Genomic DNA, 24,949 nt, shown 5'->3' on the forward strand with positions numbered 1-24,949 from the left:
TAAAGGAACATAGTACACTTAATGGGCCTCAGTTTCCTTCTGTGTAAAATGGGATGAACAGGAGCTTTTATCCTGACCATGGTGCTCATTTCAAAGGCAGTAGCTATACCACCAGTTATTTCCCGTGGGAGACACCTCAGACCTTCCCCGGGTGCTTGTGAAAAATAAATGGAGCTTCTCTGATCCCCCATATCAGCTGCATCTGTACAGACCCCACATGGGACAATGTGGCTTCAGGGCTTCCCATATGGATTCCCCAGTGAGGTACCTCTGGGTGATCATAAAACCCCCCCAATCTCACTTTGCTACATGAAATTAATGAAGGCACAAGTCACAGCCCTTTTGAGAATCAATAGAGTTAATGAAATTCAGTACATACTTCCAGGTACTTGTATGACAGAATTTGCTGTTTATTTCCTTCTTAATTCAACTGCATCCTGTGGGTTATTAATTTACTGTATTTCTGGGGAAATGAAGGATCAGGAAGAAAAAGGGGTTTTTCTAAGGTCACAACAGACAAATGTCAGATCCAAAATGCTGGATTCAAACTCTTAAGTCTATTGGTGAACTAGGGATGCCCTCTATTGTGGCATATTAAGGCCTCAGTGCAAGGCAGGGAGACAGCAAAGACTTAGTGAAATGGAAAACTCACCTCTTGCTGCTGTTTTCATTGTTGCAATTATGATCTGTATTTTTCTGATGTCTTAGTGGGGTTAACACCTGCCTCACAGCATTCATAGGAATCCTGTCTGATTTCCAGTGATCTCTCCAGGGAAAACAATGTTGAGCCTTGGCTGCATTTTGGTTACTGCCTTTTGAGGACAGTGGGAAGTGATACCTGGGACATATTGAGAAGTGATGCTGGAGACCTATAGTATTGTTATCTCCCTGGTGGAGTGTTCACCTCTTCATACAGGAAACTCAGTGCCCACTTGATCCTTTATTCTGTCCAGGAGGAGACACTGATGCTCACCCTGTATTCCCTGCAGCCCTGACTATTTCCAGCAGCCACATGCTCCTTTCCAGTGTCTCCATGTCTGCACCAGAGATCCTTGGGTAGGAACATGATCCTTCTGAACACAAACTTTCATCCAATGCCTAGTGCACTCTGGTCACAACGGAGATACTGAGTCCTGATTGCTTGACATGGCCAATTGGCCAAATCAGGTTGAATCTATGCCTCCACAGTCCAGTTAGATGAGTTATATAGCTCATGGGATTTTTCAGAGAAGAGGGTGAGTGCTGAGCATCCTTCGTGATATTTGCAATCTGCTTCCATGACATTTTCTTAACAATCCATTTGAAGTCACTGGGTGGCTTGTATGTACACTTTGAAGATAGACCCTGTTCAGCTTTTCCCCTCCTCACTGCTGTCAGTAGAATGTCCTGGATTAGAGCTGAATCTCTAAAGCCCTTGTCTTACTGATTTTCAATTTTTAACAGAGGGAGCAGTGCTGAACAGCCCTTGTGAGTGACCTTGGACTTTAGAGCATTGTTTTGATGTCATTGCATTTTCATGGTAACCTATCATTAATTGTAAGTCAAGGTGATCTTCCCCATTGTTGTAGAGATACAAGTACACATTTTAGTATTCAATCTATATGAGAAAAATTAAGTGTCCATCATGTTAAAGAGAATAACCATGGGAACAGCTATGGTCCCCTAAGCAGAGAAGAGGTGTCAGTTCATTTGCAGGCTGTGTCATTAAGGGGCACATATGAGATCATGGTGGTTCGGATTCGTAGACAATAAAGACCCCAGGTCAAAGGTGAATAGTTGAACACTTTATTAAGCCAGAGCAAGAAGGAAAACAAGAATCAAGAGCATACATCACCAGATGGGAAATCACCTACACTGAACACAGACACTGGGGAAGCCCAAGAGGCAGCAGTGGTCAGGGTTCGTCTGGGAACAGTTCCAAGTGACGCACCCTTTCCTTGGGTGGGATTCCAAAGTCTCATTTTGGGGGCTATGAATAAATATGTTTTAGACTAACATGGCCACTTGCCAAGGGCCTACTGAGATTTTTGACTAACTGTTCCCTCTGGGAGAAGTACCAAGTCTCCCAAAGGAACAGCTAAAGATCAAAAGGTACTAATCTGGGGAAAGGGCCAATTCCCCTGGGAGACAGAACTGTATTTTGCTTTTCCAATGAAGGTCACAGCTCAGGCATAAGCAGGGAGAATTCTCAAAGTCCCTTTAACCCTTCACAGACTCAGTTCAAACTCTTCCTATTGGATTCTAACATAATCCCCATCCTTTATATCGAAGTTTCTTTATCTGCTTGATTGTATCACTGTTTGTATTTTAGAACCTTTCATTTTTTCTTTTCTTTCTTCTCCTCCTCCTTTTTTTTTTTTTTTTTTTTTTTTTTTTAACTACAGCACTGTTTTATTAGGGATTTCATTAAGGTTAAATCTCTAGGAATGAGGGAGTCAGTCAGAAGGCACAAAGTCCAGGAAGCCTCCTCAGATTTCATAGTGAAACACTGGCTCCAGCTCTTTGGTGGGATTGCCGCCTTATTTCAGGTACAGATTATTATAAGGATACTGCTTTGGCACCACGGGCTGGTAGGAGGGATAAGTCTCCCCCACCCAAAACATGAACAGCATGAAGGTCAGGAAGCCGAAGAAATGCTTACACATGACATCCCAAGAAACAGGCGTCGGGGATGTGTCCACATGATTCCTGATATACATATCTCGGTTCCAGTGAATCAGTTCACCCCAGTTCAATCTCAGATCGGGGTGGTCCCATTCATACCATGGATTCCTCTCATGCTGTGAGCGGTCAGGGAGCTTTGGGGAGTTGCCATATCCCATGCCATCGTCTGGGTACGGCTCATAGTCTTCCACACGCATATTATACTGCTTGGTGGCAGCAGCTCTTTGTTCTGGGGTCTTGGGATAAGGATCCAGGAGCATGCCCTTGGTAATGTGGGAGGCTGTCTATGCACCCAGTGGCACCACATTCCAGACTGCCCTTTGCAGCCATTGGACTTCCAGGACCCCCGCCCTAGCCAAGGCAATCTTGACCTTGGTCTCGTTTCGTGTATTTTAGAACCTTTCATGGACAGGTTTTTCAAGTGTGTCTTGGTGTCTCACAAGATATAATTCCTCAATATGTTCCTGAACCTATTGCATTGACAATGTCATACTTACCATGTCACCGATGAATCAGTAATTATGTCTGTGACTCACAAGTTCTCTTTTGAATGATAAATTACAATACCATTTTCACATTAACCAAAATTCCAATAACTTTTGTTAGAATTTATTTCTGCCAGTGTTTTCAACAATTTTCTTTATTGACATTAAGATTACAAGTAAATAGATACCCATCTATGTTTATATTATACATTTTTTATTTTTAAAAGTGTGTCCTATATTCTTATGACATACTTGTCATATATATGACTTGATAACTGGGTTGTTAATGTAGTAAAATTTCACCAATTTTCCCATGTGTGCACACACATCCCTTTATTGAGATGTGCTTTATTGAGCTTGAGAGATAATGTGTTCTCGTTAACAGGAATGCAAGACCCTCTACCTGCAAAAAGATTGTATGCAACTTAATGAAGGCTCAGATAATGGTTTGCCTTTTGTAATTGATAAAGTATTTTGACACTGTGGTATGTATATTTTTGTGCAGTGCTGTTGCATATTTAATAGACTACAATATGCACTGGGGAACCCAGGCATGTGCCCTGACTGGGAATCGAACCGGCAACCCCTCAGTTCACAGGCCAGAACTCAATCCACTGATGGCACACTAGCCAGAACTGAATATTATTTTTTGATTTTAGAAAGGGAGAAGAAGGAGTGGGGGGAGAGAGAGAGAAACAGCAATTTGTTGTTGCACTAATTTATGAAGTCTTTGGTTGATTCTTGCAGATGCACTGATCAGAGATTGAAACCACAACCTTCACCTTTTGTGGGATGGTGCTCTAACCTACTGAGCTATCTGGCCCAGGCTAAGAGATTAACTTTAACTATGGATTTTGTCAGATGGATACAAGATTTATCAGAATGATCACTTAGTAAGTTATATAATTTCTAATCACTGAGGTATACACCAAAAACTAATATTGGGTTGGCCAGAAAGTTCATTTTTTTCCCATAAGATGGCTCTAGTAGTTCTTAGTTGTCTTTAACCTCATTCAAAAGAATTTTGTTAGATTGTATTGTGACAGTTGTCATATCAGCATGTATTTAAAATAACTTATAAATTGGTGAATTTTTGTGTAGCCATTTTAATGTCGAAGGTGGAAGAAAACAGGCAACATTTTTGGCATATTATGCTTTATTATTTCATGAAAGATAAAAATACAACTAGAACCAAAAAAATTGTGCAGTATATGGAGAAGGTGCTGCAACTGACTGAAACATGTCAGAAGTGGTTTGTGATGTTTCCTGCTAGAGATTTCTCACTAGATGATGCTCCACAGTCGGGTAGACCAGTTGAAGTTGAAAACAGTTAAATCAAGACATTAATTGACAGCAATCAATATTATTACCACATGAGTGATAGCCCTTTAACATTTCACATAATAATGACTTCGTGATGATGAACTTCTGTAGGTTTTTTCTTGGCTGGGAAGATGTTTATCTTCACTTCAATTCTAAGTGTTAGCTTTGCTCAGTAGAGTAATCTTAGCTGTAGGTCCCTGCTTTTCATGAATATGAATATTTCTTGCCAGTCCCTTCTAACCTGAAAAGTTTTTCTTCAGAAATTAGCTGACAATCTTATGGGAACTCCCCTGTAGGTAAGTAACTGCTTTTCTCTTGCAAAATATTTAAATTGAACACCAAAGGTTCATTGTGTTCTCAGTTATTTGAGCAAAAATACTCCATTTTGTAGAGGGAACCTTGAGAAAGAGGAAGTACTAGGCAGACCTAAAGCAAGTGGATGAGGTGTCATCATGGCTCATAGATACTCAGAATATAGCCTTCTGCCTCTCTGTTAGTATGTGTTTTATAACTACCAAACTACAAAAATAATTGTTTTTGCACATGAAATATCTTACTGAATTTTCTGGAATACTGTCTATTATGAACATTTATGAATATCACATGTACTTGGAGATCATGGTTGTGTACCAAATTTAAATTTGCTGCAATGTTGGGATTCACGAAGGTTTTGAAAGTAGGCATCTGAACATGAGATGAAAGTTTTGGATTTTGGGGTTTTTCTTCCTTGCAAGGAAACGATCATTTTATCTATAAATGCAATGACCTTTTCTTCATGGGGACTGCAGATTATTTCTGCAAAAAGTTACAGAGTGAGCAAAATACAGAAAAGTATTAATACTGATTAATGTAGTTGTACATGATCATTTAATATTTAGAAGAAAAAAGGCCCTGTTAGTGCTGAGAACAGGTAAGTCTCCACATGTGGTATAGTGACCTTTGTCACTGAGTCCTAAGAGGTGGGAGAATTAACTTGACCTCCGGCTCTGCTGGAAACATGGCTACCCTGAAATTCTTTCTTCTAAGTGTTGGTCCTTTTCATTCATGAGAACGTAAGTAAAAATAGAGAGGTCAGACAGATACAGTAGTTGTGAGCTAAGAAATTTAGAAGAATTGAAGGAAAGCAATGACACCATGTTTCACTCCTGACAGTGAGTACATGTTTCACCATGTACTCACTGTCAGGAGTTCCTCATCAGAATTGTGCCTCTTATGAAACATGAACTTTGTCCCAACTCTCTGGATGATAATGTCCCAGGAATAAGGGAGCGGGTACTGCTCATCAGTGTGGCTGATTTGTGTTGATGGCCAACACATTGCCCTACATGTTCAGCAGCTTTCAGACAACAGGGTTGTCTGTGGTGGTGAGTATGTGGAAAATGGTCCTGATGCTTCCCTGTGGCTTGTCAGCTTATGGCATTTCATGGAGATGCAGTGAAAGGTTTTATCATAATATTCTAGGGTCGCACATCACTTGATATCTTGTGGCTCAGACACTTCCAAGGAGAGCATCCTCATTAATGGAGGTAAGTCCATTTCTCTTTCAGCTCCCCATTTCAATAAACTTCAGAGTCTCACAGTTTCTGTTAAGTTGGGTTCCATTTTTTCTCACTCAAGATGTTTCTGGATTTTTTCCTACCAACACATGCATTTCCTTGGTGCTTTTAGGCAGTATGTGCAGGTTCAACTGCTCTCTGGTTTTTGAGTCTTTGTCCTGGTTTAGTTTTTGCTGCGAAAATATTGTCTGATTTGCTGGTAGGCTGTCTTCTCTGTACACGCTATGTCAGAACTAGCTCAGAACATATTCATCCTCCTTGTGGACATAAGCATATTGACTTCACTGCAAAACTGAGAAGGGTACTAATGCATGTCCCTTCTATCCTGGTATGTGGCAGCCGTCCAGCCTGCATCCTTCGTGAACTAAGATATCCTTTGCTGAATGCCTAGTTACTGCATATTCGAAAGTCACTGAAAATTGCCTAAGGGATCCCACCCAGCCTGAGGAATTGTCTGGGGTCCAGGGTGTCATAAACTTTCAATTTTCTATAACCAGCAACCACCACAGCCAGACTGAATAGTGAATGATGATTTGAGACCCAGACTTGGACAACTTCTGCAATCTGAGAAACCAGAAAAAAGTGATTTAAAATTTTAAGTAGGAAGAAGCTTCTTACAAAATTACTATACTTAAAATTTTTAAAAAGATTTTATTTAATTTTAGAGAGAGTGGAAGGGAGGGAGAAAAAGAGGGAGAGAAACATCAGTGTGTTATGTATTTTAGAGAGAGGAAAGGACAGAGTAGGAGAAAAATGTTGATACGTTATCCCACTGATTTATGCATTCATTGGTTGATTCTTTCATATGGCCTGACTGCCCACATTGAACCCACAACTTCGTGTGTTCAATAGATCCTCTCACCAACAGAGCTCCCTTCATGAGATATAAAAGAATTCTCATCTAAACATAGGTCAACTTTCATTATAAATATGTACTTTTTCTTTTATCTAAATATGATTCCTGAATACGTGTCTAATTGTATTGTAACAGAACCACTCTGGGTTCTATTCCTCTGCATTCTATTGCCCAAAGCCAAAGAAACCCTTGATTCCCAAAGTCAGAGTCTTCTGAAAAGGAAAGGAACTATGTATTTAAATGTTACACAGGTTTAGAATAATGGCAGAATCCTGTCTTTCAGTCCCACTCTCTAGAAACAAACAAAGGAAAAAACACCCACAAACACACAATCCTGCCTCCTCTTGCTAAAGCAGGTCAGTTAGGGGTACTGTCTCCCAGGAAGAGAAATAGAAGTCTGTAGCTTAGCTGGGCAGATTCCTGTCTGTATTCCAGTTTCTTCCAGTTGTGCATGCTCAGCTAGGCTCCTGCTCTTAATCTAAAACCACGTGGCACTTCTTCATGGCAGGCTGGCAGGGGTCCTTTTGCACCCTTTCCAACTGTGTGGCCAAGACCCTGCTGAGCTGCTACATGGTCAAGAGGCTTCTCCTTCCCAAGCAGCATGGTCAAGAGTGCAATGGCTGCCCCACACTTGGGTTTAAATCCTGGCATGAATCTTCCTCCTTCACCCCATTTCTGACTCCTTCCACAAAGGGTTACATCTGTCCTTCCCTATATCTCCTGTTATTCTCGTCTGCCATTTGTTTTTCCAGGCAGACAGGGCCCAGGGAGGTAGGAGCTTCCTGCAAGTAGACACAGCAAGCCCCTTCAGCTGCATCCTGGGTTAGGGTCACACCAATATCCCTGACTTAGAGTACAGCAAGCACAGCTAAATGAGTTGCCAACTTCTTTAGATGTGCAAAGTAACTGTCAATGTCTCTGCTCCACTTACCCTTCCCAGCGATGTTAGTGGGGATTTTCCTGTTTTGGGGTCCCCCATATTTCTTGTTACATTACCACATTGAAATGTCATACTAATCATTATGTCACAAGTTCTCTGTTGTTATAATTACAATCCCATTTTCACCCTAACAGAAACACCAATCACTTCGTCAGAATTTGGTTCCCCAGTTTTTCAAAAATTCTTTTTCTTAATTGATATTTAAATTACAAATAAATGGACTTCTGCTAGGTGGGGGGGCTCCACCTGCAGAACTCACTAGGGTTTGGCGGATGTGAATAAAAATGCCCAACACCAGATTTGCTTAAGGAGGAAAGGTGACCAGTCCATCAAAGGAGAAAGGTCCTGAATGCCTTCTTCCCTGCATTTTCATTTCCAGCTCACAGAGACATACATAGTATGCACAGAAAAGCTAATCAATCAACGGTCAGAATGCTACTGACATCATTTACAGTTCATAGTTGGAGAAACACAGGGATTGTCTCTGGTCAGGGATGGGTTTAGCTCAAGTGTCTGTTTCATAGCTATAGGACAGAGGAAGCCTGGAAGGAAACAATGTATATTCTTTCTCTGATCAAATTCACAACCCGGAGTTGTCTCTTCCAGTACAAGGTCACAGCTACTTCTGGCATAGTTCCCAAACTGAGTAGGTTGGGAGAGCAAAGCAGCCAAGAGATAGGAGACTCTTACAGAAAGACTGAGGACTCAGGCTATGACAAAGCCAAAGGGTAAGGGTCTTTCTGCCCATTCTCTGAAGACCCCTAAGTCCTTTCCTGATGGCCCTTCATCACAGTGCCTGTCTTAGGTCTCCCCTCCCTTGAGGGTCTTATCCACCTCTTGCTAACCAGTCATGTGCCCTGGCCAAGGAGTGGGAAGTGAGTGAGGCAGGGGCTGCGATCCTGCCAGGAGGAAATGTTCTGTGTCCTTAGTGGCTCATGTCCCCAAGGCCTTTTCACTCAGCTCTAGTCTTGGGACAAAAGGCTACAGTCCCTGAAACCAGGCAGGATGGCTCCCAACAGACTTCCATTTATGTTTATATTACGCATCTTCTTTTATTTTCGAAGGTGTGTCCTACCTTCTTGTGAGATGTGTGTCATATGTATGATGGGGTAACTATGTTACTTGCTTGGTAAAATTTCCCAGGTTGTCCATGTGGGCATATCCTCTTCATTATGATATGATTTATTGAGCTTCAGTAATAATGTATTGGCATCAACAGGAAGGCAAGACCCTCCATCTGCAAAAAAAAATTGCATGCAACTACTTGAAGGCCTAGATAACAGTTTGTGTTTTTAATCAATCAAATATTTTTTAAAGATTTTACTCATTTTTAGAGAGAGGAGAAGGGAGGGAGAAAGATAGGGAAAGAAACATCAATGTGTGGTTGCCTCCTGTGTGATTCCCTGCCCTTCATCGGGGAAGGGCATGTGCCCTGACTGGGAATCAAACCAGCAATTGTGTGGTTCGCAGGCCAGCACTCAATCCACTGAGCCCCAATAACCAGCACAATCCAGTGTGATTAAATTAAGGTATATATTGTTATTGTTTACATAGTGCTATTGCACATTTCATAGACTACATTATGCATTAAGGTACCAACAAATGAGTGTGAATAGCTTTATTGGCATATTTAGTTTTTGGTCTGGAACTTTACATGCATATTCTGGGCTGAATCCCTGTCATTGTTTGTCTTTGATGTCTTCAACAAGAACTCCATTGTTTGCAAAAAGTGTATTTTTAAGTCAGAGGCACCTGGTCAAATCAGTGTGGACTCTAGTCACACAGCTGCTCAGGCAGAGCTCAGACTTGTCGCTTCATCAGACACAAATGCGCTTCAGTATTAGTGTATGTTTTATAACATTCACTTTGCATAGTGGGTCCAACTGAGGCAAGATGGTAGCATTAGGGACTGGCATAACCTCCCCCAACCACGTTTGGTTTGAAGGAGCCACATGCCAACTGGCCTGAATCAAGAAGAGGCAGGATGTGTGAAGATCAGAAAGTGGTGCAGATCCTTAAGAAAGATGACCAAAACCAACATCTTAAAAAAAGTGGAGGAGGGGGGGTGGCTTGGAGGCACACCACAGACTACCTTGCCTAAGAAGTGATGTCCGCTGGAGGGCGACAGAGTGCATTTAATATTCAGAGAATCTTCTTGGGGTCGGTAAATCCACTCCTGGGTCGGGGGAAATACAGCATCCCAGTCTTGGAGTGCAAGAACTACATTACCCAGAAGGCAGACGAGGAATCCTGGGACAAGGAGCCAATGAACACTCAGTAAAGACATTTCCGTTTGGACTCTCAGGTAGAACGGGGCTCGGGTTAGCAGTGGCGGGCATTTCCTCTTCTCCCAGTGTCTGTTATAACTAAGTCAGGGTCTGGGATCTCAAAATCCAATGGAGAAGGTGGGAAAGTAGTGGTCACCGCAGCATGTGTGAGGCCAGGTGATGCTGCCCGGGAGCGAGGCGCCAGGGCGGAGACAGGAGCTCTCTCTACCAGGGACACCCGCCTTGCGCGCTGCGGGCGCCCCTCCCGGCCCACAGAGTCGGATGGCGGAGGCGGGGTGGAGGCACCTGGCTGAGGTGAGTCTCCCCTAGTTTCTCTCCGTTACCCCATGGTGCCCTGCAGCCGGTTGTGGGGCGTCGGGGACAGCGAGAGTCTGGCGGGTTATGGAAGGGTCACCCGGGGAGGGCCCGCCCTGTGAACAGGTGCAGAGGTGGGTGCGCCGGGGGCACCCGTGACCTGGGGTCCTTGGTGTGTCCGCATTCAACAGTGTGAATCCGAACCGCGTCTTTACTGGGACTTAGAGGGGTTGTCCACTCTGGACGGGGGGCAGGTTGAATGTGGGGAATTTTTGTATAGAGTAGGATTTCGGGGTGTGAGACAGACTGTCCCGGATTCATTTGTATCAATTCTGACAGGTTAGGGTGAGCTTTGAGGATGTGGCCGTGTATTTCTCCAGGACAGAGTGGAGCCTCCTTGACGCGGCTGAGAGACGCCTGTACCTCCATGTGATGCTGGAGAATTTTGGTCTTATATCCTCGCTGGGTAAGACCCTCACTCTCTCCCTGTGACTGAGTAGGTTTTGCATTTCCCCGTGCCCTCTGCTCCCTAGGGTGCGCTCAGTCCTCACCTGTGAGGACTGTGGGTACTGCTTGCTTCATAGTTTTCTAGGCAGATCGTGGACTTGTCAGGCTTTTTTTTTTTTTTTTTTTTTGCCATGCCCTGTTCTGTGGGAGTGCTCGTCCCCCGAAGTCCTCACTGCCCACTACGATGAAATGAGGCTTCCAAGACAAGATCTTCTTGTAGAGATAGAGCTGACCAGTGTCTCAGAGGAGAAAGGTCTCGAGCCTCTGTCTCAATGGGCTTTTATTGAGTTTAGCTCACACAGAGATACACAGTATGTGCTCATCATAGTAAAGCTCATCAATCAATGTTGAAAAGCTACAGTCAGGAAAAACTGACATCATCTACAGATAATAATTTAAGAAATACAGGGATTGTCTCTGGTTGCTGTCTGTGAGATGTGCTGACCCCAGAAGGTCACTGAGGCCTGTATCATCAGGTAGGGAGTTTCACTCTTTATCCTTACAGTTCAAGTCTGATTCAGATCAAAAGGGCAGTGCAAGCCTGAAAGGAAACAATGTACAATCTTTGTCAGGCCTGATTGCCCCTCGGAAGCCCTCTGTTCCTTCTGAAGGCCAAAGCGGCCTCTGGAATTATTTTCAGGGCGAGTGAGGCAGGAGTAAAGCAGCCAAGAGATTAGGAGACTTCTTACAAATAGAATGAGGACTCAGGCTATGACATAGCTGATGGGTGAGGGCCTTTCTGCCTCTTCTCTATAGTCCCCTAAGTCCTTCCCTGATGGCACCTGGCTTAGGTTGGCCCTCCCTAGAGGGATATTACCCTCTAGGGAGACTGTCATTGACTAACCAGCCATCTTTCCAGGCAAGCAGGGTGAAGTGAGGGAGGCAGGACTTTGATCCTATCAGGAGGATAGGTTCTGTCTCCTTAGTGGCTCATGGCCCCAAGGCCTTTTCGCTCAGTCCTAGCCTTAGGACCCTTTTGTCCCTTAAAGAGGCTATAGTCCCTGAAACCAGACAGGAAGGCTCTGAGCACTCTTCTCCCTGTAGCCCCAATACCTCCTGTACTGAACCCTTATAGGGAGGCATTTGTGGTTAGTGGTCTTGCAGGGAACCAGATTCCATCTTGATTAATGAGGAAATGCGTTTTTGGGTTTTTTTTTTTTTTTTTTGTATTCCTGTTGGTCATTTGTACATTTTGCAACGATGTCTACAGTATTAGTCGTGTTTTTCACCATGTTTTGGGGCTAATTAGTTTTCCTGTTTTAATTTGTACTCATTGCTTTTTGAAGAGACAGAGAAACATTGATTTGTTGTTGTACTTATTTGTGATTGATTCTTGTGTGTTCTGACTGAGGATGGGCCTCTGAACCTTTGAGTATCAGAACGTTTGCCCTAAGCAGCTCAGCTACAGGCCAGGGTAGGCTAATGAGTCTTTTGAACACCTTGTATATTTGATAAATTTCTCATCTGATTCAGGTGCATGTGTTTTTGCACTTTGCTTTATTGTACTTTGCAGATACTGTGTTTTTTACAAATTCAATATTTTAGGAAACGCTTCACTGAACAAATGTACTGCTGCCATTTTAATAGCAGCCTGAGATACTTGTTAGCAATTTTCAGTAAGGAACTATTTTTAATTAAGTTATGTAGGTTTTTTTTTTTTTTTGTCAAAGTGATTGTGTTAATAGACTGCACTGTAATGTAAACATAACTTCTTTATTCACTGGGAAATAAAAAAATTTGTGTGACTTTTTTCCTATGTGGAAATACTTGCTTTGTGGTGGTGCTCTGAAATGAAGCCACAATATCTCCAAGGGATACCTTTATGTGGTTTCTAAGTATTTGTTCCCATCCTGTAGCTGTCTTTTTCATTTTGTTAACTGTTCTGCTGTGCAGAAGATTATTTGTTTTTTTGTAGTTAGGATTGTTTATTTTTGCTTTTTGCCTGGTAGTTGGTGTCATATCAGGGAAATTATTTCCAATACAAATCTCCAAAGTTTATTCTGCATTTTGTCTTGAAGTAGTTTTAGAATTTTAGGGCTGACATTTAATTTTTTTATTGTTTTGGTGCTAATTTTTATCAGTGGTGTCCAGATTGCTTTTGTTCTTTGAGGTCTTTTCAGGCTTCCTGCATTTCACAATTTTTTTTAAAGTTTTTGTGTGAAATGCTGTTGGAATTCTGATGGGGATTGCATTTAATCTGTAGATTGCTTTGGGTACTGTAGGCATTTTACAATATTAAGTTTTGAAATCCATGAACACAGGATGTCTTTCCATTTATTTATGTTTTCTTTAACTTCTTTCATCAATGTCTTTTTTGAAAAATGTTATTTATTTATTTTTAGAAAGAGGGGAAGGTAGGGAAAAACAAAGGGAGAGAAACATCAGTGTGTGGTTTCCTCTCCTGCGCCTCATGCCAGGGACCCCACCAGCAACCAAGGAATGTGCCCTGCCTGGGAATCAAACCATTGACTCTTTGGTTCTCAGGCTGGCACTCAGTCCACTGAGCTACATCAAACAGGGCTCATCACTGTTTTAGAGGGTGCAATGTACAGGCCTTTCACCTCCTTTGTAGAATTTATTCCTGAGTCTTTTATTGGTTCAGATGCTGTTGTGAATTTGACTACTTTCTTAATTTCTCTGCAAAGCTTTTATTGTTAGACTATAAATATGGAACTGATATTGGAGTGTCTGTTCTGTATCCTATATTTTTATTGTATCTATTTATAATTTCAGATGTTTATAGTAGAATGTGGACAATGTTCTGTATGTTGGGTTTTGTCACCTGCAAATATCTTTTATGTTGCTTTGTCCTTTGTAGTGTCAGGTGTAAGGTCTCATCATTGATTTCTTTTCTTTTTTTGTAAAGATTTTATTTATTTATTATTAGAGAGGGTAATGCAGGGAGACACAGAAGGAGAGAAATACCAATGTGTGGTTGCCTATCACATGCCCCCAACTGGCAACCTGGCCCTGGCCTGCAACTCAGGCATGTGCCCTGACCAGGTATCAAACCTTCTGCCCTCTGGTTTGCAGGCTAGCACTCAGTAGGCTGAGCCACAAGCCAGGGCTCATTTCTTTATTTTGTAAGTACATTTTATTGATTACGCTATTACAGTTTTTCCATTTTTTTTCTCCCCCTTGGCCTGTACCCTCTTTCCCTCCAATATTCCCCTCTCTTAGTTCTTGTCCGTGGGTTGTACATTTAAGTTCTTTGGCTTCTCCATTTCCTATACTGTACTTAACCTTTTCCTGTCTAGTTTGGACCTGCCAGTGATATTTTTTATCCCTTGACCATTTCCTCCATTCTCCCCCTTCCCACTAATCTCCTTGCTTGTGATGTACATTTCTGTGATTCTGTTCCTGTTCTAGTTGTATGCTTAGTTTTGGGTTTTTTTTAGGTTCTGTTGTTGATAGTTGTAAGTTTGTTGTCATTTTACTGTTCATAGTTTTAATCTTCTTCTTTTTCTTAGTTAAATCCCTTTAACGTTTCATATAGCAAGGGCCTGGTGATGAACTCCTTTAAGTTGACCTTACCTGGGAAGCATTTTATCTGGCCTTCCATTCTAAATGATAGCTTTGCTGGGTAGAGTAAACTTGGATGTAGGTTTTTGCTTTTCATGACTTTGAATCCTTCTTTCCGGCCCCGTCTTGCCTCTAAGGTTTCTTTTGTAAGGTTAGCTGATAGTCTTATGGGAATTCTTTTGTAGGTAACTTCCTACTTTTCTCTTGCTGCTTTTAAGTTCTCTCTTTATGTTTAATTAATCATTAAATTAATTATGATGTGTCTTGATGTGTTCCTCCTTGGATCCAACTTCTCTGGGACTCTCTGAGTTTCCTGGACTGGCATGTCTATTTCCTTCACCTGATTGGGGAAGTTTTTCTTCATTAATTCTTCAAGATATTGTTCAGTTTGTTGCACTTCCTCTTCTCCTTCTAGCACCCCTGTGATTGGGATGTTGGAACTTTCAAGTTGTCCCAGAGGTTCCTAAGCCTCTCCTCATTTTTTTGAATTCCTGTTTCTTTGTTCTGTTCCAGTTGAATGTTTATTTCTTCCTCCTGTTCCAACCTGTTGATTTGAGTCCTGGTTTCCTTCCCTTCACTGTTCATTCCCTGTATATTTTCCTTTATTTCACTTTGTATAGCCTTCAATCTTTATTTTGTGTCCATACTGAATTATTTTTCTGAGCATCCTGATTATTAGTGTGTTGAACTCTGCATCTATAGGTTGTGTATCTCCTCCTAATTTAGTTCTTTTTCTGCAATTGTGATCTATTCTTTCATTTGGGCCTTATTTCTTTGTCTGTGCACCTGTTATTTTGTAAGGGGCAGAGCCTTAGGTATTTGTCAAGTGGAGCAACCCACTTGACTGTGTTGTGGGGCTGTATGTGTGGGAGAGTTCAGAGTGGGAACAGCACCGCTTGCTCACTCTCACCCCACTTTCAGTCAATTCCACTGCTTCCCACAAGTGAGTTGTGCCTTTTAGGTGCTGATTTCCCGGTGGGTGGGGTTATGTACATTCTGGGACTGTATGTGTCCTTCCAATGGACTCTCCTGTAAGACTGACAGTTTCTCCTACCACTGCAACCACCCTGTGGCTTTTTACAGCCAGAGGGTTTGAAATTTTCTTTCCTAGCGCTGGAACCCTGGGTTGCCCAGTGTGTCTGGCTCCCCAGTTATTCCTCCTGGTTTATCTGCTTGTGAATGTGGGACTGCCTGGTCTGCCAACTGCTGCCTCACCCACCTGACCCACCAGCTGCTGCCTTTCAGTGCATCCTCTCCATTACGGTAGCAAGTCTCTACCCCTCCTACTAGTCTGGATGAATGTTGTTTCTTTAACTCCTTGGTTGTACAGTTGCCATACAGTTTGATTTTCTTGCAGTTCTATTTTTTTTTAATTTGTTTTTATGCTTCTTTTTGTTATGTGAGGAGGTGAAGCATACTTACCGTTGCCTCCATCTTGGCTGAAAGCCTTGTTTCTTTTTAAATACATTTGATTCTTGTTTCTTTTGTTTAGTGTAGCTGAAGGTTTGGCAATTTTGTGTATGTTTCAAAAAACAGCTCTTAATTATGATATTCTTTTGTTTTTGTTTTTCTTACCTTTACTTTGCGTACGGCTTTCCTAATATTTATTGTTTTTCTTCTTTACTAACTTTGGGCTTAGTATCTTCATGTGTTTCTAGGTTCCTGAGGTGCAGGGTTAGGTTGTGTATTTGAGATCTTTCGTCTTGAGGTGGGCATTTATCAGTATAAGATGTGCTGTTAGCATTGCATTTTGTGCTCCATGTATGTAAGCTTTGGTTGTTGTGTTTTTATTTCCTTTTGCCTGTAGATGTGTTTTGAGTGATCTGTCATTTTTTCTTTGAGTCTGTGGTTGTTCAGGGGTGTTGTGTTTAATTTCATCTTATTTGTGAATACTCATCTTTCTTTTTTTTAATTTAAATATTTTATTTTATTTATTTATTTTAGAGAGGGAAGGGGGGGGGAGAGAGAGAGAGAGAGAGAGAGAGAGAGAGAGAGAGAGAGAGAGAGAAACATCAATGTGTGGTTGCTGGGGGTTATGGCCTACAACCTTGGAATGTACCCTGGCTGGGAATCAAACCTGGGACACTTTGGTTCCCAGCCCGCACTCAATCCACTGAGCTATGCCAGCCAGGGCGAATACTCATCTTTCTTAACACTAAAATTGATTTCTTCTGTTCTATCACTGTGATCAGATAGGACATTTGAAGTGACATATTCTGAAAGTTTGGGGCTTGTTTTTGGATCTAATGTAAGATCTACCTGGAGAATGTTTCATGTGCTCTTGACAAAAATGCATCTTCTGCTTGGTGCATTTTGGTGGAATGTCCTGTATAAATGTATGAGTTCTGTTTGTTCTAAAGTATCATCAAGCTTCAGTGATTCCTTAGTGCTTTTAGATGGGTGAGCTAGTTTTTGTTGAAAGGGGAATATTGAAATTCACTACTACTGCTGAACTAATACTGGGCTTGTTTTCTATGCTTTCAGTTCTGATATGATTTGCTTAATATGATTAACGTATGCTGTAGGATGCTTAATACTTAACATTGTTGTCCTCTTGGTGAATTGACTCCTTTACTATTCTTTGATGACCTTTATTATTTGTGACAATATTTGAGGTCATCTTTGCCAGATAGAATTTTAGTTACTCCTTCTGTCTTTTGGTTTTATGTCCAAGGAATATGTTTCCCTGTTTTTGTTTTCAGGCTATTTGTATCCATAAATATTTAGGTTATCTCTTATAGGCAGCATATATTGTGTCTTATGTTTTCTTTGTTTGTTTTTAATCTCTTCAGTCACTCTGTGCTTTCCTTGGAGAATTTGTTGTACAGCCTACTACTGCCACTTTCTTGTTGGATTCTGGCTCTTTTGTAGTTTGTTTGTTTATCTTTCTTTCTTTTTTTTCTTTCTTTTTTTTTTTTATTTCAATCATTGTTCAAGTACAGTTTTCTCCCCCCTACTCCCGTTCCAGCCCCTCCACCCAACCCTCCCCCCTTCCCCGCATTACCCCCCACCCCTAGTTTTTGTCCATGTGTCCTCCAAATTTGTTCCTGTAATCCCTACCCATTCCCCCCTGAAATTCCCTCTTCTCTCCCCTCTGGCCACTGTCAGACTATCCCCTATTTCAGTGTCTTTGGTTATATTTTGCTAGTTTTTTGTTTTGTTTTGTTTTGTTGTTTAGATTCCTGTTAAAGGTGATATCATGTGGTATTTGTCTTTCACTGCCTGGCTTGTTTCACTTAGCATAATGCTTTCCAGCTCCATCCATGCTGTTGCAAAGGGTATGAGCTCCTTCTTTCTTTCTGCTGCATAGAATTCCATTGTGTAAATGTACCATAGTTTTTTGATCCATTCATTTACTGATGGGCATCTAGGTTGCTTCCAGCACCTAGCTATTGTAAATTGTGCTGCTATGAACATCGGGGTGCAAAGGTTCTTTTGTATTGGTGTTTTAGTGTTCTTAGGATAGAGTGTTTATCTTTCTATATCACTGTTTTCCTTTGTGATTTCATCATTTTTTACAGTGGTATGCTTAAACTTCTTTCTGGTTTGTTGTTGTTGTTGTTCTTGTTACATAGGTATTTGCTTGTAGTTTCCAAAAGACATAACACAACTAATTCACTCAATACTATTTTTTCCTGATGGCAACTTCAATTGCATACAAAATTTCTACTGTTTGACTCTTCACCACACCACCTGTTTAAATATATTTGATGTCACCATTTACATTTTTTTATATTGTATATATTAGTGTACAAAATGTTAGCTTTGTTGTTTGTACTAGTTTTAATTTTTTATGTTACAATATTGTTTAGTAATGTGCATTCTACCAATGCAGTGTTGAAATATTGTGAATTTGATTCCATTATCAGCATTAGCAGTGAGTTTTATACATTTTTTATGTATTCATGTTTCTGTTAAGTATTCTTTCATTTCACCTTGAAGAACTTCCTTTGGCATTTCTAATGAGTCAAGTTGAGTGACAATGAAGTTACTCAGCTTTTGTTTGTCTGGGAATGTCTTTCTTATTTCTGAAGAACGATTTTCCTCAGTAAATACTGTTGGTTTGCAGATTTAATTTCATTTAGTGTTTTCAATGTATCATTTGTTTGTCTTCTAGTCTTTAACTTTTTCTTGGGCATATTTATTTTTAGCATTATGGGTGTGTTCTTTCTGTAGGAAATGTTTCTATGCATTTTGTGCTTTCAGAATTTTCTTTGCATATTTGACATTTTTAGTACAGTGTTCTTGGTGAGGCTTACATCCATTAAATTGCACAAGGACCTGTGAGAAATAGCAAACTTGATTATTCTCATGTATTCTCAGATTTGGGAAGTCAGTCTTCAGAATGTATTTTTACAAACTTTCTACCTATTTTTTTCCTTTTCTAACATTTTTCTTTCAATGTTCCAGGGACTTCTGTATTCCAAATAACAAAGTTTCTTAGGGTTTTTCTCCATACATTTCACTAGGGTCAATGCTACCACAAGCATGGTGGCTGACAGAGGTAACTTCGACTCTTGTCTTCTGTGCTTCATCATCTGCACATAACTTTGCTCAGCCAGTCTTTTTATTCAATATTTCTGAGTAGTTCTCCATTTTTGGCGTTTCTGCTTTGCTGTTTACCTTTATGAGCTCTTACTCGCCTTCTCCAGGACTGTTTTGTTCATGGATAGCTGTGTACTTGTTTATGGAATGTGGAGATATCCTTCTGTCTCCTGTTCTGCTATTTTGCTGATGTTACTTACAAAGATCTTTTGCTGAGTCTGTTTTGTGCTGTCTTGTTCTATTATAGTTGCTTACCATTCATCTCTTTAGTTTCTCTCTTAAGATTTCTTGTTCTGAATCCCATGAATGGCTCGACTGAGAGTTAAGGGGAAGAGTCATTTGTACATCACAGGAGGGGCATGACTGCATGCATGGCTGTGTGGGCTCAGAAGGGGTGCCAACATGGTAAATGGAAATTGGTGAGGACTTGATGCCAGGGCTTTATTAAAGTTATAACTAGGAACCCATTTATTTAACAGTATATTGTTATCATTCTTAATCTACTTAATCTATCACAGCTTAATCTTCTTGCCCTTATTGTTGATACTTTTCCTACTACTCAGTTCTAATAGTTATCATTTCTCCTAGGATCCACAGCCTATGAATAATCTCCGTTTTTCTAAACCCTTCACCTCAACCATTTCGCTCACACATCTCTCGTTACTACCCTTCAAACTTGATTCATGCCTGCAGAGCCTCATAGTGTGCATATATTCTTCTGTTTTTGAGTATCATTTTTTTAATCATCACCCATGGATATGTTTATTGGTTTTAGAAAGAGGAAGGACAGATGTATAAAGAGAGATGTGAGAGAGAAACATCAGTTGGTTGCCTCTTGCATGCACAGTGACTGGTGATGCGGATTGACCCCGAAGCCTAGGTATGTGTCCTGACCAGGAATCAAACCTACAGACTTGTAATTTATGGGACAATGCTCCAACCAAGTAAGGCACAGAAGTTAGGGTTCACATATTCTTACACTGACCTGAAGTCATGTGCTGTGATGCAATCAATTTTTATGTGTTTTGGGCACATTCAACTTCTTCTACACAGACCCTCATCACCAGAAGAAAAAGCCCTTCAGGAAGCTATTTGTGGAGGAACAGCTAGTAAGCCCTGCTCTCTTCTTTGTTTTTCTTGCAATGGTTGTATCTTTTTTGGTGAGGTCTCCATTATTTTCTGACCTTTTGGGACAACCAATAATAACAGCCATTTTCACAGAGTTTAAGTCTTTGTCTTGAAAATTAGCCCATAGATCATGCCTAGCTTTGCAAAATGGACATTTGTGTTGGGAATATTCTTTTCCTACTAAGTCAACATCAAAATTCAGCAGTGTTTGTTTTTGTTCAGGTTGCTGTTGTGGAGTGGCAGATGTGGAGGCTCCCACTGACCAGAACCTTTCTGTTAGAGTGGCCCAGGCAAAAGATCCCAAGGCAGCTTTGTCTTCCAAGAAGAGCCACCCCTGTGACAGTTGTGGGTGTGTCTTGAGAAAAATTTTTCTCTTGGTTGACCAGCAGGGAACTCAACAGAGACAGAAACTGCTGAGGTGTGGAGCATGTGCAAAACAATTTTGTTTCATTGCAAAGCATCACCAGCACCAGGAGCAGCACTTGAGACAGAAGTCTTTTGTAGAAGGTATGGACAAGGCCTCACTTGTGAAGGGCTGCAATTTCAATGTGTCTGAAAAGACTTTTACCTTCCAGGAGCTTGAACAGAACGTTTTTATGAACTCAGGAAATATCCAACAACAGGCTACTAACAGCAGGGAAAGAGGAAATGAAATGTCAACATCTGAGGAGGATTTTCAAAGGAGAAAAATTTATCACACAAGAAAAGAATATAAGAAGTCCATTGGCTGCAAACACACTCCTCTTCCAGACCAGGCTGTCCAAATTGGAAGACAATATTATGCATGTGATGAATGTGAAAAATGTTTTCTAGGAATCTCAGGTCTTTGTTATCATCAAAAAGTTCACAATGGGGAAAAGCCATATGAGTGCAGTGAATGTAGTAAATCTTTGACCAGTGGCTCTGCCATTCATAAGCATCACAGAGATCACACTGGAGAAAGACCTTATGAGTGCAATGAATGTGAGAAATCTTCCTCCAGTAGCTCCACCCTCCATAAACACCAGAGAGTTCACATTGGAGAAAGGCCTTATGAGTGTAGTGCATGTGGGAAATGTTTTACCCGTAGCTCTGACTTCCATAATCATTACAGACTTCACACTGGAGAAAGTCCTTTTCAGTGTAGTGAATGTGGGAAATCTTTTACCAATGGCTCTGTCCTCCATAAACACCAGAGATTTCACACTGGAGAAAGGCCTTATGAGTGTGGTACCTGTGGGAAATGTTTTACCATTAGCTCTCACCTCCTTTATCATCAGAGAGTTCACACTGGAGAAAGACCTTTTCAGTGTGGTGAATGTGGGAAATCTTTTACCAATGGCTCTGCCCTCCATAAACACCAGAGGGTTCACACTGGAGAAAGGCCGTATGAGTGTGGTACCTGTGGGAAATGTTTTACCATTAGCTCTCACCTACTTTATCATCAGAGAGTTCACACTGGAGAAAGGCCTTATGAGTGCAGTGTATGTGGGAAATCTTTTACCTGGAGCTCAGATCTCCGTAAACATCAGAGAGTTCACACTGGAGAAAGGCCTTATGAGTGCAAAGAATGTGGGAAATCTTTTACCAGTAGCTTTGCCCTCCGTAAACATCAGATAGTTCACACTAGAGAAAGACATTATGACTGTGGTGAATGTGGGAAATCTTTTACCAGTAGCTATGACCTCAGTAAACATCACAGGGTTCACACTGGAGAAAGACCCTATGAGTGCAGTGAATGTGGGAAATCTTTTACCAAAAGCTCTGCCCTCCGTATACATCACAGGGTTCACACTGGAGAAAGGCCTTATCAGTGCCGTGTATGTGGGAAATCTTTTACCTGGAGTTCTAACCTCCGTAGCCATTATACAGTTCACACTGGAGAAAGGCCTTATCAATGCACTGAATGTGGGAAATCGTTTACCACAAGCTCTGCCCTTCATAAACACCACACAATTCATACTGGAGAAAGACCTTATGAGTGTGGTGAATGTGGGAAATCTTTTACCAGAAGTTCGACCCTCTGTTATCATCAGAGAGTACACAAAGGAGAAAGGCCTTATGAGTGCAGTGAATGTGGGAAATCTTTTACGAAGAGTTGTGCCCTCCGTATACATCTTAGAGTTCACACTGGAGAAAGGCCTTATGAGTGTGGCGAATGTGGGAAATCCTATGTCAGTGGGTCTGGCCTGCATAATCATCGGAAAGTTCATACTGGAGAAAGGCCTTATGAATGTTTTGAATGTGGGAAATCTTTTACTAATAGTTCTGCCCTCCATAAACATCACAGAGTTCATACTTAAGCAAGGCCTTTTTAGTGTGGTGAATGTGGGAAATCTTTTACCAGTAGCTATGACCTATGTAAACATCGTATAGTTTATACTGGAGAAAGGCCTTATTAGTGCAGTGAGTGTGGGAAATCCTTTATGTGTAGCTGCCACCTTTGTTAGCATCAGTGGGTTCACACAAAAGAAAAGCCCATGAGTGCAGTGAATTCAGAAAACATCTGTAATATTTACCTAGTCATCAGAGTGTTCACTTAGTAAAATGACCTTATGGCTGCAGGGAATGTGAAATTTTTATTTATCTGTAACCTTTATTATCATCAGAGTGTTCACCCAGAGGATGGCATTATGCCCACATTGAATGTGGAAAATCTTTTACCAGTAGCCATTGGCTGTCATTGTCCTTGGGTCTCAATGACTAAATTCTTACTAGTTAAGGAAATTTGGGAAATCTTTTATTTTCTAGCCATTTCTTCTGTTATCTTCTGAGACGTGACACAGGAAAATGGATTTATGTATGCAGGCAATATGAGGAATTTTTTAAAAATATATTTTATTTATTTGTTTTTTAGAGAGGGAAGGGAGGGAGATAGAGAGAGAAGCATCAATGTGTGGTTGCTGGGGGTTATGGCCTGCAACTCAGGAATGTACCCTGGCTGGGAATCAGGAATTTTTTTTTTATTGTAGCACTAAGCTCCATTCACAGATTTCACTCTGGTAAAAGGTGTTCTGAGTACAGTGGATATGGGAAATGCTTCTTCTATCCATTCCCCTATTATCAGGGAGTTCACACTGGAGATAGGCCTTATGAAGACATAAAATGTGGGAAATCTCTTATCTCATAGTCATCACCATCTTAAACATACTTCACATTGGTTAAAGGCTTTGAGTGTGAAGTGAATATAGGAAATCTTTACCAACAAATCTATACCTTTTTGACCTTGGAGATTTCTCACTGTAAATGAATAGATGTTAGGAAATGTTTTATTTATTTATTTTTTTTCAGTATAATGACACTGAAGTAAACTTGCTGAGGAAACATCTAACTTTAATGTTTTACCAGTGTCCTCAGTGTGGGCCTGTGTCATAAGTTTAATGTTTATGTTTTGCAGGACCTAACAAAGTATTGTTAATCTGTGTCTTTATGGACTCTTTTGGGACCATTTTTTTTATCTTCACTCAAGGACATTGTATTTCACTGCTTTTAGAGAGACAGGAAGGGAGGGAGAGAAAAATTGATTGGTTACATGCTCCAATCAGGGTTCACATTCCTAACCTACTTATGTGCCCTGACCAGGAGGCAAACCTGCAAATTTTTCACCTTTGGATAATGCTCTAACCAATTGCACCACACTGACTAGAGCCCTCTATGCCTTTTTACTCATAGTGTATGAGGGTTGCATTTCCCCACCCTAGCAAAATATTGATTTGTTCAATTTGTGTTAATTTAAGTTTTGTCTGAGTTTGTATGCACTCTTGTTTTAGTTGCATTTCTGTAATGATTCGTACCTATTCTTTCATGGTTTTGGGCTCTTCTCCTTTAACAAATAGGACAGTGAAACAGCAAAGATATATGTTGCAATGGCACCCACTTTGACTCCTGAAAGGAGATGTAACATTTGATTTATGAAATAATTGTTTTTAATAGTGGCAAATATGACCTAATCATTGGGATTTTCTTTTATTGTACACAGTGTAATAGGTACATATTATATACTTTAAAGAATAATCTGCATTTTTAACATAATTCATCATCTTTGTAAGTTCATACATTTAGTAATGTAATAAAAAGCCTTACTTGTTAGAGCTCACCCATTTTTATAGTCTAATGTCAGGTTGGCTGCCTACTGTAGCATTTGAAGTTGCACCAGGTAGTAAGATGAATGGATATTTGTTGAACCTCAAAGCCCTCTTGGAGGCCAAAGAGAAGAAGTGAGTATTTAGACTTCCCATACCTTTTGCCATGCAAATTGGGTTCAATCTTAACATTATGGAACATTTTTATGATTAAGGGAACATAATATACTTAGTGGGCCTCAGTTTCCTTCTGTGTAAAATGGTATGAACAACAGCTTTTATCCCGACCATGGTGCTCATTTCAAAGGCAGTAGCTATACCACCAGTTATCTCCTGTGGGTGCCATGCACAGGCCAGACACCTCAGACCTTCCCCAGGTGCTTGTGAAAAATAAATGGAGCTTCTCTGATCCCCCATATCAGCTGCATCTGTACAGACCCCACATGGGACAATGTGGCTTCAGGGCTTCCCATATGGATTCCCCAGTGAGGTACCTCTGGGTGATCATAAACCCCCCCCCCCCCCCCCCAAATCTCACTTTGCTACATGAAATTAATGAAGGCACAAACCACAGCCCTTTTGAGAATCAATAGAGTTAATGAAATTCAGTACACACTTCCAGGTACTTGTATGACAGGATTTGCTGTTTATTTCCTTCTTAATTCAACTGCTTTCTGTGGGTTAATAACTTACTGTTTTTCTGGGGAAATGAAGGATCAGGAAGAAAAAGGTTTTCCAAGGTCAGAGCAGACAAATGTCAGATCCAAAATGCTGATTTCA

General features: G+C 40.9%; 3 protein-coding genes across 4 annotated transcripts in view; 2 read left to right on the forward strand and 1 right to left on the reverse strand.

The window, feature by feature from the left end:
• Nucleotides 1-24,949, forward strand: part of LOC114510901 (zinc finger protein 211-like) — a 251,805-nt gene that overhangs the window by 191,347 nt on the left and 35,509 nt on the right. The gene's annotated exons all lie outside the window — the stretch shown is intronic.
• LOC114510806 (NADH dehydrogenase [ubiquinone] 1 beta subcomplex subunit 8, mitochondrial-like) lies at nt 2,378-3,049 on the reverse strand. Its single transcript, XM_036013497.1, has one exon. The coding sequence runs from the start codon at nt 2,922-2,924 to the stop codon at nt 2,520-2,522; it is 405 nt and encodes a 134-aa protein (XP_035869390.1). The 5' UTR covers nt 2,925-3,049; the 3' UTR covers nt 2,378-2,519.
• On the forward strand, nt 9,981-23,607 carry LOC114511189 (zinc finger protein 345-like). The gene is made up of 3 exons (XM_028529873.2): nt 9,981-10,406; nt 10,746-10,872; nt 20,331-23,607. The coding sequence occupies exons 1-3, from the start codon at nt 10,272-10,274 to the stop codon at nt 22,388-22,390; spliced, it is 2,322 nt and encodes a 773-aa protein (XP_028385674.1). The 5' UTR covers nt 9,981-10,271; the 3' UTR covers nt 22,391-23,607.

The sequence above is a fragment of the Phyllostomus discolor genome, chromosome 12 (assembly GCF_004126475.2).
Source record: "Phyllostomus discolor isolate MPI-MPIP mPhyDis1 chromosome 12, mPhyDis1.pri.v3, whole genome shotgun sequence".
NCBI lineage: Eukaryota > Metazoa > Chordata > Mammalia > Chiroptera > Phyllostomidae > Phyllostomus > Phyllostomus discolor.

Excerpts from the sequence above, each read along its gene's own strand:
- LOC114510806 (XM_036013497.1), bottom strand. The coding sequence starts at position 2,924 with ATGCTCCTGGATCCTTATCCCAAGACCCCAGAACAAAGAGCTGCTGCC.
- LOC114511189 (XM_028529873.2), top strand. The coding sequence starts at position 10,272 with ATGCTGCCCGGGAGCGAGGCGCCAGGGCGGAGACAGGAGCTCTCTCTA. Across the intron at positions 10,407-10,745 it reads GGTGGAGGCACCTGGCTGAG|GTTAGGGTGAGCTTTGAGGA; the intron begins GTGAGTCTCCCC and ends CAATTCTGACAG. Across the intron at positions 10,873-20,330 it reads TGGTCTTATATCCTCGCTGG|GTTGCTGTTGTGGAGTGGCA; the intron begins GTAAGACCCTCA and ends GTTTTTGTTCAG.